At 38.5% G+C, this 19,789-nt stretch overlaps 1 protein-coding gene across 5 annotated transcripts in view; it reads left to right on the top strand.

The window, feature by feature from the left end:
- Positions 1-19,789, top strand: part of nrp1a (neuropilin 1a) — a 218,962-nt gene that overhangs the window by 93,973 nt on the left and 105,200 nt on the right. For all 5 annotated transcript variants that reach the window (XM_020930709.2, XM_055150807.1, XM_055150804.1 and 2 more), the window contains exons 5-6: positions 3,330-3,557; positions 18,747-18,902. In XM_020930709.2, the coding sequence (XP_020786368.1) occupies positions 3,330-3,557; positions 18,747-18,902 (384 nt within the window). The remainder of the gene's footprint in view (positions 1-3,329; positions 3,558-18,746; positions 18,903-19,789) is intronic.

Below are 19,789 nucleotides of genomic sequence, written 5' to 3' on the forward strand. Positions count from 1 at the left end.
CAGATCTGGCTTGTAACTTGTTTTGGTTGTCATGTGTTGGTTTTTAAACGTTCAAAATATCCGATTAAAAGGTCGGTACCCAATTTTTTTCCACGTATTTGAGCGAAATGTGTCTCGCCCCAGTGCAGATGTACGTGTTTTTTTGTCTCAGGAAGTGCGCTGTCAGCATGCTAGCTAGTAGTGTATGCTATTATTACTATTTTACTATTTATGCATTTATTTTGGTTAAGTAAAGATTTACATTTATATACAATGGAACATATGATAACATAAGTGAAATCATAATAGAAATGAAAATAACAACAAAAAAATTAACTATTATTATTACTACAGTATTTTGCCCAAAAATTAGTGGGAAGAAGAAAACTTATTTAATCCCACCCCTGCTTATATCCAAATGATTCTAGTGAAGGTGTAGGGAGTTTAAAACACACACTTCCTGTATTACCACGTGACATCACAAGGTGGAACGGGGTGTTTTCAGTTTGAGAGAAGAACTCCGCCTAAATACGCAGGGTTTGAGCATTAAACATGTGTGAATGAAACAAAATACAAGAAGGAAACAACATTATAACAGATCAGAAAATAGCATAATTCAGGCCTTTTACTCAAGAAATCTGTCGCATTATTAGCATTAACGTGTTATATGAATTTCACTCCTATTTCCTCAAAATACCCATCATGCACTTGTACTTAGCACATCCGTCAATCCTGTCAGATGTAACATACGCCTTCTCATCAGCCATCGCTCATCCTCCCATCATACGGCGGTGCTTACGGGGCTAGCCAAAGTGCTTCTCGTAGCGTTGAATATGTTAGCGCTCCTCATTAGCTTAAAGGCACCTCTCGCGGGAGCCGTGAATAAATATTTGGACTTGTCCCTGGTGTAAAATGCTACGTTTAAGTATCCGCCGCCGAGCTTGTTGATGTATCTCCTCTCATCGACGGCGCAATTTCACTCAAGCACCTCTCGTATGCCTGGCACACCACCATTTTTTTTTTTTTTTTTTTTTTTTTTTTTTTTAAGCATGAATCAAGGCCGTTGTTTATTTGTGATTGCGCTCGTCGTCAGCGTGCGTTCTCACGGCCCGGAGCTGTCAAAAATGAGCTCAAGGATCGACTTTTAGTTCCAGATGTTAAGACTGTGTTCATTTAAGCTGTAGTGGTACATATGTTTGCAGTAGACACAAGTATGTTTGCAGTAGAGACAAGTAGTAGTAGTAGTAGTAGTAGTAGTAGTAGTACTAGTAGTTGTAGTAGTAATTGTTTTTTTGCATAGTGATTATCATACTGCTAGTACTCATAGCAGTTGTGTCATAGTAGCAAAATTAGTATTAGTAGTAGTAGCAGCAGCAGTAGCAGTAATAGTAGCAGTAGTAGTAGTAGCAGTAGTAGTAGTAGCAGTAATAATAATATTATTTTTTTGCATAGTGATTCATAGTGAGTCATATTGCTAGTATCGATAGCGGTTTTATCATAGTAGCACAATAGTAGTAGTAGTAGTAGTAGTAGTAGTAGTAGTAGTAGTAATTTTTGTTGTATTATATAGTGACTGTGATGAAAGTAGTCATATTGCTCGTGATAGTAGTTGTGTAATACTACCAAAATTAGTAGTAGTAGTAGCAGTAGCAGTAGCAGTAGCAGCAGTAGTAGTAATAGTAGTAGTAGTAGTAGTAATAGTAATTGTTGTATTGCATAGTCATATTTCTAGTAGTAGTGGTATTATTGCATATGAATGTTTACAGTAGAAAGTAATAGTAGTTTTTTGTAGTAGTAGTAGAAGTAGTAGTAATAGTAGTAGTAGTCGTAGTAGTAGTAGTAGTAGTAGTAGTAGAAGTAGATGTGGTAGCAGTAGTAGTAGTATAAATCAGATTTTGATGTACATGTGAACATAGCCACTTAGTAGTAGTACTGGTAGTAGTGGTAGTAGTAGTAGTAGTAGTAGTAATAGTAATAGTAGTAATAGAATTAGTAGTAGTAGCAGTGATAATAGCAATAGAAGTAATAGTAATAGTAGTAGTAGTAGTAGTAGTAGAAATAGTAGTAGTAAATTAGGATGTGATATTCACACTCAAAACAATCGTTAGTATTGTATTGTAGTATACTGGTATTGTAGTAGTAGTTATGTATAGTAGTTATGTAGTAGCACTGTAGTAGTAGTAGTTGTATAGTAGTACTCCAACTCCTCTCATATGCCTTTCAGACAACTGTTTTTTTTTTTTTTTTAGCAAGAATCATGTGCGTTCCTTCTTGGTGATAGCTCCAGTCAGCAGTGTGCATTCTCACACTCCAGATGTTCCAGGAGGTGTATAGATTGTGGAAGACGAGGAGGAGTGCGATGCCGGCGTTCAAATGGGAATTAAGTGGGAGAGAGGGCCAGATGTGGTGCGGAAACGCCATGGTGGTGGTCTCTTGTGGATGGTATAGTAAACAGTACTTGGTTGGATGGTACATGTGGGAGGCGAGCACTTCCAGAACACTCCTAAACAGACTTTAATGGGCTCAGCCACTGCTTCCTTTTACGGTTTTGTAAATTGACTCAGAGTTGTAAAGCTGAGTTAGCCGAACCAAAGCCGGACTTGTGAATGTAAATATGTGAAAATGGTTGGTTTTAACATGCTGGGTTAGCAGTTAGCGCTAGTTAGCATTAGAGCTTTTGAATGTTGTCGAGCTGTTCTTGCTTCTTGTTTTGGAGTTGTTCAGCGATGTGTAGGAGCTTATTCAGGTTGGTGGTCTTGTGTTGGGTCCTTGGGCAAGACACTCGAACCATGAACCATGACTTTTGACGTAAGAGTAGGATTAGAGGCAAGCGAGGGATATTTTGATTGAGTTTTTTTTCTTTAGCGATATTGACTTCTTATATTTGTTCATAATAGATAATTTGTCAAAATTGGTATTACCATTTTAGCTTTTAACTAAGAAATATACATTTTTTTTTATTTTATTTTATTATTATTATTTATTTTATTTTATTTTTTTTAGTTTTTTCTAGATCTCGACTTTCTAGATCTAGATTCTCGATAGTTTTTATTTTTGTTTTTTTTATAATTTGGTTAATTTCAAACCTGGAATTGCCAATCTCTGCTGAACAAAAGGTTAAAATAAAGTAGCTGTTAACATAAAAACTACTACTACATGACATCACAAGGTGGAACAGTGCATTTTCAGCTTTGGAGATGTAGACAGACTATTCAAACACGTGTAACCGAAACAAAACACACATGTTATGTGTTTAACAAGGTATAATGTCAATTTTGAGTAATAAGTGCCACCACAAAGAAAAGCTGGGTTATAACGTCAGTTATAACGTTCTTGTCTCCTTCTTCTAGGTCCTGAATGTTCTCGAAACTTCACGTCCAACAGCGGAGTGATCAAGTCTCCAGGTTACCCGGAGAAGTACCCCAACAACCTGGACTGCACCTTCATGATCTTCGCCCCCAAGATGTCCGAGATCATCCTGGAGTTCGACAGCTTCGAGCTGGAGCCGGACCCCACGCCCCCTAGCGGTGTGTTCTGCCGCTACGACCGACTGGAGATCTGGGACGGCTTTCCTGGAGGTAAGGATTTTTTTAATGGTTTGTCCATCAGTGGAAGGATTGCTGGTACAAACCTCACACATGCATACTTTCGTTGTGTCACTGAGCAAAGAATTCCATCCACAGTACCCACGTTAACCAAATAATATTGCAAAAATAAGGGCATCTGACATTAAAATATAAAAAAAAAAATTGCCAAAACATCTGCAATTTGTTCACTCTGGCAACCATAACTTAAATGAAAAAAATGGCTTGATAATTGAGTTTTTTTGAGTAGCTTCAATACTTGTGCCAGATGTACACTTTTGTATTGTCACTGAGCAAGGCACTCTGCCCACAGTACTCACTTAAACCGAATAATAAATGTTGCAAAAATAAGGGCATCTGGCGTAACAACTTGCCAAAACATCTGGAATTTGTTCACTCTGGCAAGCGCAACTTAAATGAAAATAAACATAAAAAATTCAGTCTTGAAAACTTGCGAATACCAGACGCATACTTTTGCAGTGTCATTGAGCAAGGCACTTTATTACCTGCTCCTGCATTACTCACGCCAGATCAATCACAAGTCTGACAGGCTGCAAAAACAAGGGCATCAAACATTGGTCATTTGTTCACTCTGGTAACCAAAACTTTTTGCTGATTTAGTCTAGCTTCAAAATACTTGTCCCAGATGTGCACTTTTGTCGTGTCATTGAGCAGGGCACTCCGCCTACAGTTCCCACTCCTGTTGAATCATACTTCTAGCAGGGCATCCGGCGTAAAAACTCACTCAATTTGTTCTCTCTGGCAACAATGACTGAAAATGAAAAAAATGGTTAATGCTAATTGAGTGTAACTTCAAAATACTTGTGGCAGATGTGTACTTTTTTCGTGTCATTGAGCAGGGCACTCCACCTACAGTTCCCGCTCCTGTTGAATCATACTTCCAGCAGGGCATCCGGCATAAAAGCTCACAAAACATCTTTAATTTGTTCTCTCTGACAAAGACGACTGAAAATGTAAAAATACTAATACTAATGCTAATGCTAATGATAATGCTAAAAAAGAAAAAAACATAAAAAAAATCACATCTGTAATTTGTTTATTCTGGCAACAAAGACTGAAAATGTAAAAAAGAAAAAAAAGGCTAATACTAAAAAACTCACAAAACATCTGCAACTTGTTCATTCTGGCAACAATAACTGAAATTGTTATGGCTAATGTTAAATGAAAATGAACACAAAAAATTACTTTTGGTGTGCCATTGAGCAGGGCACTCCACCTAGAGCTCCCACTCCTGTAGGGCATCCAGCGTAAAAACTAACAAAACATCTTGAATTTGTTCTCTCTGGCAAGAAAGACTGAAAAAGTAAAAAAAACAACAACAAAAAACAATAAAATGTTTTTATTCAGTCTAACTTCATAATACTTGTGCCAGATGTGTACTTTTGTCGTGTCATTGAGCTGGGCACTCCACCTACAGTTCCCACTCCTGTTGAATCATACTTCTAGCAGGGCATCTGACATAAAAACTCACAAAGCATCTTCAGTTTGCTTAGTCTGGCAACAATAACTGAAATTGTTATGGCTAATACTAATGCTAATTCACTCTAGCTTCAATACTTGTGCCAGAATTTTAAAAATGTCCGTCTAAATCTGTCATTTTCTTTACAAGGCCTTCCACTCAAACCTTGTACTAAAATACACCAACACCAACTCTATTTTTACGCTTCAGGGCTGGTAAATCCGCACCAGTCGACAGCTCCTATGATAAAGTGTCTTAATCTCTTGTTTAGGATTACAATATACCTTTTTTTAGGCCCCCTCCCCAGACATTTCCCTAACACACACGTAACGCGACACCGAGGCCCGAAAAGATGAGCGCTGCACACATCAGCCGGCCCCATTGTAAGAAGCAGAGGAGATTTTAGTCCGGATCGGAGTTTGGCGGAGGTCCAGGAGTCTTTCGGCGGGAGCACAATGCCTGGTCATCGCTCAATGCCAAACGGCTGGCTGATTGTACGCGCCTGTCGACCCTGCCGCGCCTGCCGCTCCTGTCCCCGGCTGCTTTGTGTCACAGTGGAGTTTGTAAGCGAATTCGGGGTCCATTATAGGTCAGTGATACCAGTTGGGTCTTAAGGGAGATGTCAAAATGGGGTGACAGGACATTGACTGTAAGTTCAAGATGTTGCACATACTCACATGAAAAAATAATGAAGTTGTAACAGTAAAAAGCAATTCCAGAATTTAGTTCAGGGGTGGCAGTAGTGTTAGTGGTAATAGCAGCAACAGTATTAGAAGTTTAAAAAAAAGTGATTTCCTAGTGTTGTGGTGGTAGTAGTAGTAGTATATTGTATGGTTACAGTAGAGACATGCAGTAGTTGTGGCAGTAAAAGAAGACAAGTAGTACTAGTGTCTGTAGTGATGTTAGTAGTTGTAGCAGCTGTAGTAGTAGAAGTATTAGTAGTACTAGTAGTAATATTAATTTGCATGTAAGAGTAGCAAGTACCAGTAGAAGTAGGAGTTTCATTAGTTGTAGGAGTGTTAGTAGTTTTGCATAATTTTAGTATTGGAGAAGTACTATTGCATAGTATTGGAGTAGTAGTAGTAGTAGTAGTAGTAGTACTAGTAGTAGCAGTAGTAGTAGTGCTAGTAGTAGCAACAGTAGTAGAAGTAAAAAAGTGGCTTTTCCTAGTGGCAGTAGTAGAGGTAGAGGTGAGTGGTAGTAGCAGTAAAAAGAAGCCTAGTTATAGTACTAGCATATATAGTAGTGTTAGTAGTAGTAGCAGTTGCAGTTGTAGAAGTAAAACCAAAATCTACTGGCAGTGGTAGTAGTACTAGATATTGATTTTTACCATAAAAAAACAAGAAGTAGTATTGCGAGTGCTAGAAGTAATAGTAATTTGCATAGTAGCAAGTAGTAGTAGGAGTTTCATTTGTTGTATTAGTAGTGGTAGTAGTATTGCATGCTGATGTTTGCAGTAAAGTAATTGCGTAGTAGTTGTAGTAGTAGTAGTAGTAGTAGTAGTAGTAGTAGTAGTAGTAATAGTAGTAATAGCAGAAACAATAGCAGTAAAAGAAGCAATTGTTAGTAGTACAAGTGTCTGTACTGGTGTTAGTAGTTGTAGGAGCTGTTACAGTAGTAAAAGTAAAAACAAATTCTAGTGACATTGTTGGCAGCAGTAGTAGTAGTAGTAGTAAGTTTCATTGCGTAGTGGCAGTAATAGTTATAGCGAATGTATTGAACCGTGATGCTTGCATTCAAAACAAAAAATTGCATAATGTGAGAGTTGTAGTATTCATGTAGTAATAGTAGTAATATCAAAAGTAGTAGTAACAGTGTGGTCCCATACCTGACACAAAACTACGTCAGCTAAATATTCATAAATACAATCTGGAGCTGACGGAGATGAAGAAGCGACCATCTTGTGACACGGGTCCATGTTTTGATTACAATAAAACATAAATTCACCACAAATCCGAGCACCTCACCGGATCCGCTCTGGAATATTAATGCGCACGCTCCTGTCAGAAATCTATTGTTTATACATGAATCTCACCCAGAGGTCACACGCAGAGGCTCGTACCAAATCAGCAGGTGAAACAAACCGAAACCATTGCATTTCTACACGCGGGGAATTCTCTATGGAAATAGAACCCAAAATAAACAGTCAATTATTTATAGAGTACATTTGAACTTGAAATCTTGGACCCGATCGCACATTCGTACAACACAGTGTTAAAAGCCTGGAAGCGAAGAAGCCGAATGGTCTTGCCCAAGGACACAACAACAGTGGGCGTTGGCAACAGTGCGAATCGAACTTCATTTGTTTATTCACCAAAGCGCAGACAGTGGAGGCTACTGAGGTTGAGCATTTTGACTTACAATGCGACCCAGCTTTGGCGGTGGTAGGGACTAAATTGGCAACTTGTGGGTTAGTGAGCAAGACACTTATTGACCAGACTTCTTGACCAGACACCGATTCTGAATTTAAAGCAATGTAAATTAGCCATGGGTTTTATAATGATAGAAAATTTGGACTGTTGCTGTAGCAATCAACTAGCCTGAGTCATCAGCCGGTTTCACTTCGTAGAAACCGTCTGACTTCGCAACATTAGGATTCATTTGCTCGATGGTAAGCAAGTACTTTTTTTAATTTAGCCAATCACTGCTATTTGGTCGTAATGTATGTAATGCACCGCTAATGGGGCTAACTAATATATTAAGCTTTTCCCAAATCCTGTAGGAAGAAGGACAATAACGTCTTTCACCCTTGATAAAATTCACCAAACATTCTCTTTGTTCAGGCTTTAAATCCTCGATCTTTGGAATCATTGACAACACAGAATGTATGGCTCTTCGCTGATTGGCTGGTGCCCGAACTCGCACTTCTAGGGTTTTTGCAAACCATCTAGTGTATTCCGATTCCTGACCTAGTCGCTGAAGAGAAATGAAATTGAGCGGAGGCATTAGATGGCACCAGTCTGGCTAAGGTAAATTAGCCTTGTGATGGGAAATTTGGACTGTTGCCATAGCAATTAACGTAAAAAGTCCACAAAATGGCTCCTATAACTGGAAACTGAAACCCATGAGTATGTCTTGCCTAAGGACGCAACAACAGTATACGTGCCCATTTGCACAGATTGAACCAGATATATTGATATTGATATCATCGGCGAGGCTCATCTTGCTCTAGGACACAACAGCAGCATGCATTACCAGCATTGGAAAAATCGAACCAGTGTAATTTGACAAACATTTTTACTAACTGTACTGTGCTACTGGCGCTGAATCATGCAAAAATCAGGGCACAGTTTTGCCGGTAGAAACAATAACTAGCATGCTATCATGCACTTCCTGGTTATCGGACAATAAAAAGCTTTATTATTAGATACAGAACGCACAAGAGCTGCTTATGCAATATATCTATACTGGGGCAAGGCAAACTTTGATCAAATACATTGGGAAAAAAATCCGATACAGAGGCTTTAATCAAACTTTGTAACACTCGCAGTGCTTACATTAGGTTCCATTTTGTGAACTATTCCACTCTCGTTTTAAGCCTCGTTTTGCAATGCCATTAAAAAACCCAGAGTGAAGAGAAAGAGCAGGCTTCAAACAGCCGCCCTTCCATAGCTTGAGACAAGACTTTGAACCCAGCTCGCGATTCCACCTCTTGATGTTGGCACTTTTTCTCCTGGCGATTCCAACCTGGAGTGCAGATGAGATGAAAGCGTCTCTGGCCCATCAACGCTTCGAAAATTGACGGAATTTTATCTGCTGGAGCCCGGCCGCATCAGTATTCGCTCCCCGGCATTCCCAATGATAAGGTTGAAGTGTAAATCAGCAGGCGCTTTCATGGCGGTTTACCCAGAGTTCAATATTCTCACACAAGATTTGCACGGTTTGACCTACGACTTCACAAAGTAGTTTTGAAACTCATTGGAATTCCGTGTGTCTAGTCTAAAAAGGTGGAATGGGTGTAATTTCTTTTGTTTTGTTTTGCTTAAAGAGCCCATATTACGCATTTTCTGAGCTATTTTATAATGTTGTTTCCTCATCGCAAACAGACCTGGAGTTATGTTTTGTTCTTCTCTCAAACTGAAAACACTTGTTTCTACCTTAAGATGTCGATGTCATGGTAATAGACAAAGTGCTTTTAAACTTCACTAGAATCATTTGGATGATTTCAGCCGTGGAATTGCTGATCTCTACTGAACAAAAGGTAAAAAGTAGCTGTTAACTTGAATTGAACTGACTACTGCTTCATGACATCACAAGGTGGAACAGAACGTTTTGAGCTTTGGAGATGTAAACTAGTAGATTAATAATAAAGGATTACTTACTTTTTACTTACTTTTTTGGGGGAATATGATTTTTTTTTAAACATTTGGAATTTACAATCTTTACTGAACTAAAGGTAAAAAAGCCAACTTGAAAACTACCACTACATGACATCACAAGGTGGAACAGAGTATTTTGAGCTTTGGAGATGTCAACAACACACAAACATGAAACAAAATACAAATCCAGATATGTTTTTGATGAGGTAACATCATTATAACATGGTTTAAAGCATTCAACATTACATTTTTTTGCGTAATATTGGACCTTTAAAGCCACAGTATGTAACTTTTTGCCAGAAAATAGACTAAATAAAAGCATGATTGTTCATAAAGAAAGTTCATATTGCACTGAAAAACGTGCATCTTTACTTTGAGCGGGCTTGCATCTCCACAAGCCTGACTCTTATCTGACCTGGAGGAGGGCCTCTTTCTGCTCGTTTCCATGGAAATATTGTTCTTTGGCTATAATATTCCACAGTACGACACAAAACCTATCTATTTCCATAGAGAATGTTCCGAAGTATGGCTTTCACTCTCCATTTCCACCGAAATGCCACTGATTTTCCACCTCCCGAAAGTTGTGTACTATCTCTTTAAGCATAAACATACTGTAGGCTATAGTTGGCATGGCAGTGGCGTAGTGGGTGAAGGGATTGCCCACCAACTGGAGGATTGCTGGTTCAAACTTCATCTGAGCACATATCCTACATTTACTGTGCCATTGAGCAAGAAACATTCTTTTCTGATGATAAGGTCGAAGTGTAAATCAGTGGACTATTTCATGGTGGTTTACCCAGAGTTCAATATTCTCACAGAAGATTTGCACGGTTTGACCTACGAGTTCAGTAGTTCTGTAACTCATTGGGATTCTGCGTGTCAACTCTAAAAAGGTGGGATGAATTTAATTTCGAGGTTTGGGTTGATTAATGCGCAAAAAGAAAAAAAAAAAAGAAGAAAGGCCACCAGGAATATTTCACTTAATTTTCACCTTGGGGTCTTTTCTTTTAATATCCTTTTTGTACAGCTTTTTAATATTGAAGAGTTGGAATCTAATCTATCCCACAGTCACTAGTCAAAAGGACATGTTATGCTTTATATTGGCCTTTTAAAACATGACGTGACTTCTAATATAATAAATCAACCGGCTGAATAAATATAAACAGGCTACGCTATAAAAAAAAACTTGTGTATCTGGCTTTTAGTCGGATCAAAGCCCTTTAATAGACTCTGTGCAGCCTCACTGTTAGTGTCACTGCTTCTTGTCCAATTGTATTTCTGTGGGGAGAGTTATGTGTCAATAGGAGTGTGCAAAAATATTGAAATATCGTGTCGTTTAATGTGAGAATACAGTATTGTGGACTATCGTGGAGTATTTTTTGGTATATTTTACCAAATTATTTCATTACAGCGCTACAGTTTTGTTGCTTGTTCAGTTCAGAAACTTGTTTATGCAACACATTTGACATATGCACTTGTTTTGATGATTAAAATGTTTGTGTTTCATATTCACATTGCATAAGAAGTGTTTTAACAAAGACTTTTAGTATCACAAACATGATTTAGCCTTTATTTTTGACTGAACTGTATCGAATTAATTTAAAAGATACTGGATCGAATTGAAAGCTCACTGTATCGAGATATGTATCATATTGTGGCCTGTGTATCGAGGTATGTGTCGTATTGAGGCCTGTGTATCGAGGTATGTATCGTATTGTGACCTGTGTTTCGAGGTATGTATCATATCAAGGCCTGTTTGAGGTATGTATCGAGGTATGAGGTATGTATCATATCAAGGCCTGTGTTTCGAGGTATGTATCGTATCAAGGCCTGTGTATCGAGGTATGTATCATATCATGGCCTGTGTATTGAGGTATGTATTGCATCGAGGCCTTTGTTTTCGAGGTATGTATCGTATCGGCAACTTCTTAATGATTCCCAGCCCTATGTGTCAACACTAATGCTAATTTCGATGCATAATAAATATTAAAACAATGCCTCAAACTGAAGTCATCTACATCAGTACAGAACAGTATTCCAATTAAATCCCTTTCCATGGAGAATGTTCCAAAGTATGACGGTACGAGAGATGGGGAGTTTTGTGCCATTGCTAACGCTAATGCTAATTTCGATGCATAATACATATCAAAACAATGCCTCAAATTTCAGTCATCTACAGACTTTCTTTTACTATTATATTCCACAGTACAGTCTAAAACCTATCTATTTCCATGGAGAATGTTCCGGAGCATGGCTTTAACTCTATTTCCATGGAATCATGCAGTTGACTTTCCTCTTCCAGAAAGTTACATACTATCTCTTTAAGCATTAGCACATAGCCTATCACTAGTTGGAGCTATTTGTTGGTGGGTTATGCCTCAATGCTAATGCTAACGCTAATGCTAATTTTGATGAGTAATAAATATTTAAACAGTGCCTCAAATTGAAATCATCTACATATTTTAAAAGGTTGTTTGTTTTATATTTTATGCTTGAAAGAAAACTTAGCATTCGTTTTGAGACACGGTGAGCTAGCAAGCGCACAGAGCCTATTAGCTGCGTTAGCTATTAGCATTGGAGAGTGAAAAACATTGAAATCTTAACAGCATGGCTAGTACATGATGCAACATAACAGATGGAGACCATCTGGTGTTTATATATGGATTTTGATGACTTTTTAACCTAATTGTTTTAGTTTTATAATTTCAAGCTTGCTTAAAGGTGCACTATGCAACTTTTTTCTGGTTGGTCTGCCGCCACCTTGTCTCCATGGAGTTATGCTATGGCTTTGTTTGAAATGTTCCGCAGTATTGCTTTAAACATACCGCTTACATTTAGTCAGTTGCAAAAACTTGGTGTGTGTGGGTTCGCCTCTCTACAGATCTGATTTGTAACTTGACCCGATGGTGTCACACACTTATCTCCATGGCGATAGATACATTTAATGCCATACTATGAAATATTGCAGAAAAGCCGATTACACAGTGCCCCGATGTACGATTATACATTTTGGTATATTTTTGACATTTCAAAATTCAAATTATAAAAAATAGTAACATCATTTAAAGGTACATTGTGTAACTTTTCTGGTGGAGGGTCCATCAGATGCTTTTCTTCATTGAGATGTTACCAAACCAGACCAAGTTACAGGTCAGATCTGTGGAGAGGCGACCCCGCTCACAGTCAGAATGTCATTTTTTAAAGTATTTTTGAGCTATAAAATCACATGTAATTGAATAAATGTAAAGTAGAGCTGTTTAATGTCATACTGCGGAACATTCTAGGCAGAGCAATGACATCTCCATAGAAATAAGAAACTGACGGACCCCCAACCAAAAAGAAACACTGAATTTTCGGGTATGTGCAGTTTTAAAATTCACAGCCCTGTTACGCAACCTCTCAGACAACAACATTTTGCATTTTGTTTTCGCACGTGTATTTTAAAGTGTATTGAGGGCAGGACTCGACACGGCTCAAGTGCCATCACACCCATCAAGTGTTGTTGTGGGTGACAGACAGCGCGGTGTAAAAAATAAATAAAAACTCGCCATGGGAATGCTACTTATGACGGCCGTCGGATCGATAGTACATTAGCCCGGGGGTCCGCAGACATGCCAGCTGGAGGCGGGAGATGGCGAGCGAAATAACACCAAAACAAATGCATTCAGACGGGATTTGAAAGTTTCATAAGGTTGTTTCATATAATTTGCGTGTTGGCGTTATCCCCGGCTATAGAAAAACGGGTATATACTTTGACAACATATGAATAATGCCGGCTTATTTTCCGTAGCAGCAAAATGTATTCACCTACGCGTCGCCAATTGTAAACAGAAATGTCAAAATCAGGTGCGGTCCTGTATTGAAATGGTTAAATATTCCATAAATAAACTGTAAAAATGTTTAAAAACTATGTTATTTTTATTGCTATGCTTGTAAAAAAAAAATAGTCTTAGATAGTAACACAGTCTGTTAAGCATACGCCCACCAACTGTAAGGCACGCAATTCTGATCTCGCTTGAGTTCGTATTGTTGAAAAATATTACAATAGAAAGGGCATCTGATAAAACAAGCTTAAAGGGGAACTATGTAACTTTTCTGGTTCTTCTGCTTGCTTTAATCCATGGAGATGTCGTCATGTAGCCTAGAATGTTCCCAAGTATGGCATTAAACTATTCCAACTTGCATTTATTCAAGTATGCAGGTTTTTATTGCTCAAAAATACCTGTATTTTTTAATGTGAGTAGGGTCGCCTTTCCGTAGATCTGGCCTGTAACTTGGCGTAGTTTCACCTGCTTGTTTCCATGGAGATAGACACGTTTAATGCCATATTGTAGAACACTGGACAAGAGCAGGTGATGGACTCTCCACTTGAAAGTTTTATGTAACGGAGGTGGGACGAAGTCTTTGACCTCAAGTCCGAGTCAAGTCCCAAGTAAAATATAGGCAAGTGCAAGTCGAGTCTTGAGTCATTGACCCATAAGTCCAAGTCAAGTCCAAGTTGTCTGCTTTGAGCTTCAAGTCATTTCAAGGCTTTAAACCGAAGTACCAAATATACCTTAGATTTTTGCAGTTTATATGAATTTTAAGATAAACTATATTCATAAAGTCATATGAGTATTTATAGCAGGGGTCCCCAACCTGTAGCTCTTCACCTCCTTCCAAGTAGCTCGCCAAGGGATTTTTAAATTAGACATATTGTGCTGAATAAGCAAAATGTAATTATTTAAATGCCTATTACCATTAAGCATATTTTGATGCCTAACTTTGTACACAATCATTTATAATGATTTATGTTTTATAGGCATCTAACTGACATCTAACTCTTATATTTACTCAATTTCTTGTGAGTAGTAGCTCTCTGGCATTTTTGTTCAGAAGAAAAAGGTTGGAGATCACCGATTTATAGAGTATATAAGAGTTGTCGAAATGTAAATTTTTCCTCTGATTCACTCTAAGATCTTGACAAGATCTTAGAGTGAATCATTACAGTCAGAATAGAAAGAATTCAGATTTAAAAGTGCTTCTCAAGTCTTCTCAAGTCACAGGCCTCAAGTCACAGTCCTCCAGTCCAAGTCGAGTCCCAAGTCTTAGTCCATTTTATCAAGTCAAGTCTCAAGTCCTAAAAATAGTGACTCAAGTCTGATTCGAAATGTATTGTATAAATAAAATTAACAAAATACAAAACATTTTAAGAATTTTCTCTATTACATACATTGAATTACATAATGTGTCTTTGTTTATCTCTTCATAAAACTGAAATTCAAATTTAAAATGCGTGTAGCTATAGGAGAATTCACCCTTTTATAAAATCTTATTGTGGTACTTGAATGTAGCACATATACCCCGCCCTGGAGACCTTATTCTGAGCAGCCAGCCTTACGGACATCCACACACCCCACGTCGGTCCTCGGGGTCCCTCGGGTGCTCGTGCGGTGCTCCGGCCCGTGCGTTGGGAGCTGTAAGGGGCTAGCAGTGGCATGTTGAGATGACAGCCAGGCCCCGCTGTCACTCTCCACTGATCACAGCATTCCTAATCACAGATAAGCTGCAGGTCCACGCTCGCAGACCAAACTTCACGGATCACAGCGCACATCGCCGCAATAGGCCAGGGTCACTGTGCTCCGCCATGCACGATTCCCATGTTTCTCTCCGCCTTTGTGCTGGGCTTATAGGGGCTGTACCTCATTTTGATTTCCTCCGGTTCAAGAATACAAATTTGAGTCCATATAGTGTATCGGGAAAGCAAAAAAGCTGGAATCTGGAAAATCTTAACCTGTGGGCGTGTTTGTGGAGAACCATTTGGAAACTATCTCTGTTTCTCTGTCATGGTTCAACGTCAGTGAGAGGAACTGTACCTGATTTTGATTTCTTCTGGTTCAAGAATAAAAATTTTGATCCATATTGTTAAAGCAAAAAAGACAGGACCTGACAATCAACCAATCAGTGATTTTGTGGACGAGAACCATATGAAAACTATCTCTGTTTCTCTGTTATGGTTCAACGTCAGTGAGAGGAGCTGTACCTGATTTGGATTTCTTCTGGTTCAAGAATGAAAATTTTGATCCTTATTGTTGAAGCAAAAAAGACAGGACCTGACAATCAACCAATCAGTGATTTTGTGGACGAGAACCATACAGAAACGGGCTCATGTAACAAGTTGTATCTCTGTCATGTTGAGTGGCATTGTGCTCGTTTTTTATTTCTTCTGGTAAAAACAGATTTTACTACAGTACAGGAAAAAAAAGAGAGATTTTTCTTATACATTTCAAAAGGCAGGCATAAGTAAGCAGCTACCAGGCCAGACATTCTTCAACCAATCAGCAACATGTGTGGATGAGAACCATATGGAAAACAATCTCCTGTCTCCTGTCACAATCTCTGTCATGGTCATAGACAGTATATATGAGTGGACATAGTTAATGCGCTAGCCGTCGTGTGTCAAATAGGAAGTTCTCCAGGAGGTTCTTCCGGCTCCTTCTGACCATAACTCCAATTGACTTACATTAAGATCTTGTCCCTCTCTTTGTAACTGCTGTTGTGAGTCTTGTCATTTTGGTATTAAAATGGTCGTATTAACCTGCAACATGTGTTACTGAATTTTTTTTTTGCTTTTTTGTCCATAAAAAAAAATCCTATTCATAACATAGAACCTGACTCCAGATTTTCTCCTGTAACGTGAGCATCGGGAGCTTTATTTGATTGATTGATTGATTGGTTGATTGATTGCATTTATATAGCGCCTTTGAAGATACCCAAAGCTCTTTACAGTTCATTATTCAGTCACTCCACACTCAGACTCTCACATTTGAGAGGGGCTGAACACTATGGGTGACGTCACGCTCGTTTAGTCCTCTTCTTTATACAGTCTGTGGTCAGGGTTCAACATTAGTGAGAGAAGTGAACGGTTCTTCAATTGTTCAAAAGTAGGTATAGTATAAACTTTTTAAAACCAGAATACAAAATTGTCTACTATGCTCACAGAAGAAAATTTAAGAAAATTAATTCATTCAATTCATCATAATTCAATGTAATTCAGTCATAATTTCTGTTAATTGGTCACATTATCACTTTAAAAGGATTTGCCCTCTAAAAATAAATAAAAAATAAAATAAAAACTTTCTATGCTAAAAATGTCTATACTAGCTATTAGGGATGTAACAATATCCAAATCTCTCGATCCGATATTATCATGATATGCATCTCACGGTACAATATTTATTGCGATATTTTGAAGAGGCTGATATAATTGTAGACAAGACACTTTTTTGCTTTTAAATACCCTGACAAGATTTTAGTGTCAGTTATTACTGTCAAGAATTCAAGTCCAAATCATATTTCTTCATGTTGTCTGCGCTGAACTGAATCTTGGGATATGTAGTTCCCGATGTTTATAAGCTGTTGCTACTATAAAACCATGCATTTAAGCAAAGAAACTTGTAATCCGATATATTGTGACAGCCCACGGTATTATTGTGATACTTTTGATGATATCACGATAATTTGGTTATTGTTACATCCCTAGTAGTTTTATTTAAACACAGGATTATGTTACTCTGTTGTCAGTACTGCTACTACAAAACGATGCATTTTGCCCCTTGAATATGGCCTTGCTTCGAACCTATACTTTTCTTATTAAGTCTATGATAACATTGCAAAACTTTTGACATTTCATACTCCCATATTATATCACATAACACCGCTACATTCTTACTTAACTCACTTCTTACTTCCAGAACGTGTGCCTGACATGATCATTTTACTGCCCTTTGTATTTGACCCTCTTTGAATCCCCACTCAGCTCCACACAAAACCCCCTCATCAAGTCGCTGAAAAGAAAGGAGGTCCGGGGAATTTACAACGGGCAAATAGACTGGGCCGGCGCTCCAGTAGACTTTGGCTGTCGTCCGCAGACTGATAGCCGGGCTTGGAATGCAGCAGCGGGGCTTTCTCACGCTTTACGATGGTCTGCGCTTAATGCCACACTGACTCTCCAGTTTTCACGCCTCCACGGGGGGGAGAGAGGGCAAAGAAGAGAGGGGAGAGAGGGCGGCTCTGGTGGGAGGAGCGGGCGGTAAACAAACAAATATTGAGCTAACCCAACCTTCACCCTCTCCTGTTGTGGGGTCTCTAATGTATGGGCTTAAGTTGATGCCATTTTTTCTGTCCGTATACAAGAAGCAAAACAGACGGGGGAGGTTTTATTTTATTTTTCACAAATACAAGGTTGATTTTTGTCATATCAGAAGTCTACATCTAAAACTTTTCAGCTTCCAGATATAGAGCAACATTTTACAGGCTTTTCATCTTTAAACCCATGCATAGAAATCAGTCATTTGTTTTTCAAAATAAAACCAAAAATAAGGAAATGAAAAAAACAGCTATTTGTCTCCAAAATAATAATGAATAATGGAAAAAAAACAGATAGCCGACTGAACCACGACTAAAACAGAACTAAAACAGGACTAAAGCAGGACTGAACCAGAACAAAACCAGTGTCAGTCCTGGTCTGGTCCCGGTCTCAGTCCTAAACCAGGTCTAACTACGTCTAAACCAGAACTGAATCAGGACTAAACCAGGACTGAACCAGGAGTGTCAGGACGGGATTGGAAGTGCGGCTGCATAGACTGTCGGGTGATCAGGACTGAGACTGGGACCAGACCGGGACTGAGACCAAGTCTGAGACCGCTTTAGTTGTGGTTTAGTCCTGGAAGACCTGGTAGTCCTGGTTCAGTTCTGGTTTAGACGTGGTTAGACCTGGTTTAGACCTGGTTTAATCCTGTTTTAGTCCTAGTTCAGTCCTGGTTCAGTCCGTATGCAGTTCAAAAGTCCCTTAAAAGACCGTTATCCATTTTCATTTAAACACAAAATCGAAAACTGAAAAAAAAAACAACTAATTGTTATCTGTTTTTTCATTTTGGTTTTGGAGACAATTTTAATTATTTTTGGTTTTATTTTGAAAAACGAATGAACAAATGAGACACGGACTGAAATCAATTAGTCATGTATGCATTTCAGAATTAATATCGACTTTATTGCCATTTTAAGTAAACAAACGTGATGATTTGGTACAAACATGAATAAAATAAAAAATATATCAAAAGTAATGCTTACACTACATCTTAAAAACATGAGAAACAGAATTTGTTTTAAACAGTTTTCAGTGGTGTTACTCGTCATTTACCTTAACATTCACCATGATGAGTTTATAAGTGCTTTTGACAAGAACAACAACAACAACTAGCATGTTCCTGTGCACTTCCTGATTACCGGACAATGCGGTGATGTAATATAACTGAATGACTGAATTTTTGAACACTTTTATCACAAACAAAAATGCTTAACAAACATTTCCAACTCATATTTGTTTTCCTTTTTGTTCCGCAGTGGGCCCTTACATCGGGAGGTACTGTGGACATAACACTCCGGGCAGAATCATCTCCTACACGGGCATCCTGGCTCTGACAATCAACACGGACAGCGCCATCGCTAAAGAGGGCTTCTCGGCTAACTTCACTGTCCTGGAACGCACTGTCCCCGAGGGTGAGTCCAGCTCCAGACTCAAGTGACCACAGTCCAGTTAGAAAGAGAACATTAGCTGCTAGATGTAACTTTCACTGGAATATGGTATGATATTATTGGAATAACCTAGGCCAGCTCTACACCGCAAAAGTTAAGAGATTCTGAGTGATTACAACTTATAATTTGTCAGTCAGCTAAGGAAAGTGTCTTATCCCATTGGTAATTTGATTTGAATAAAGAAGAATTTGTAAAAAGTAAAATAAGGCAAGTCCAGTAAGTAAATACAACTTAATAATGTGATTTCAAGTACCGTATTTTTTGGACTACAAGTCACTCCGGAGTGTAAGTCATGCCAGTTAAAAAATGCATAATGAAGAAGAAAAAAACAGATACAAGTCACACTTTTTGGGGGAAATTTATTTTATCAAATCAGAGACCAAGAACCGACACTTCCAGCTTATTTATTTTTATTTTATTTATAATGAGACAGGGAAGCACAATTTTCACATTAAATGACAAAATGCATTGTAATCAGGTTGTAGCATCAGTGCTAATTTCCACCTGTCGTCCCTGGACAGGTTCTTTGATTGATTGTATTTAATTGACCTTTGACTATCAACTGTTCTGGAGACCTTAGCATGTTTTGGGTTGATGGGGGAAACCAGAGCACCCGGAGGAAACCCATCCAGACACGGGGAGAAACATGCAAATCCACACAGAAAGGCCCTGGGCGACCTGGGGATCGAACCCAGAACCTTCTTGCTGTGAGGCATGAGTGCTAGCCACTCAGCCACTTGCCGCCAGCTGAAAGTCAAGTTCTAGTAATAAGAATAGAAGAGAGAACAACAGACTGTTAACATCACATATGAACAGTTCTTCAGATAAACTATAACATAAACAAAAGAACA

The sequence above is a fragment of the Boleophthalmus pectinirostris genome, unplaced genomic scaffold (genome assembly GCF_026225935.1).
Source record: "Boleophthalmus pectinirostris isolate CB_2022bp ecotype Guang Dong unplaced genomic scaffold, ASM2622593v1 HiC_scaffold_15, whole genome shotgun sequence".
Lineage (NCBI taxonomy): Eukaryota > Metazoa > Chordata > Actinopteri > Gobiiformes > Gobiidae > Boleophthalmus > Boleophthalmus pectinirostris.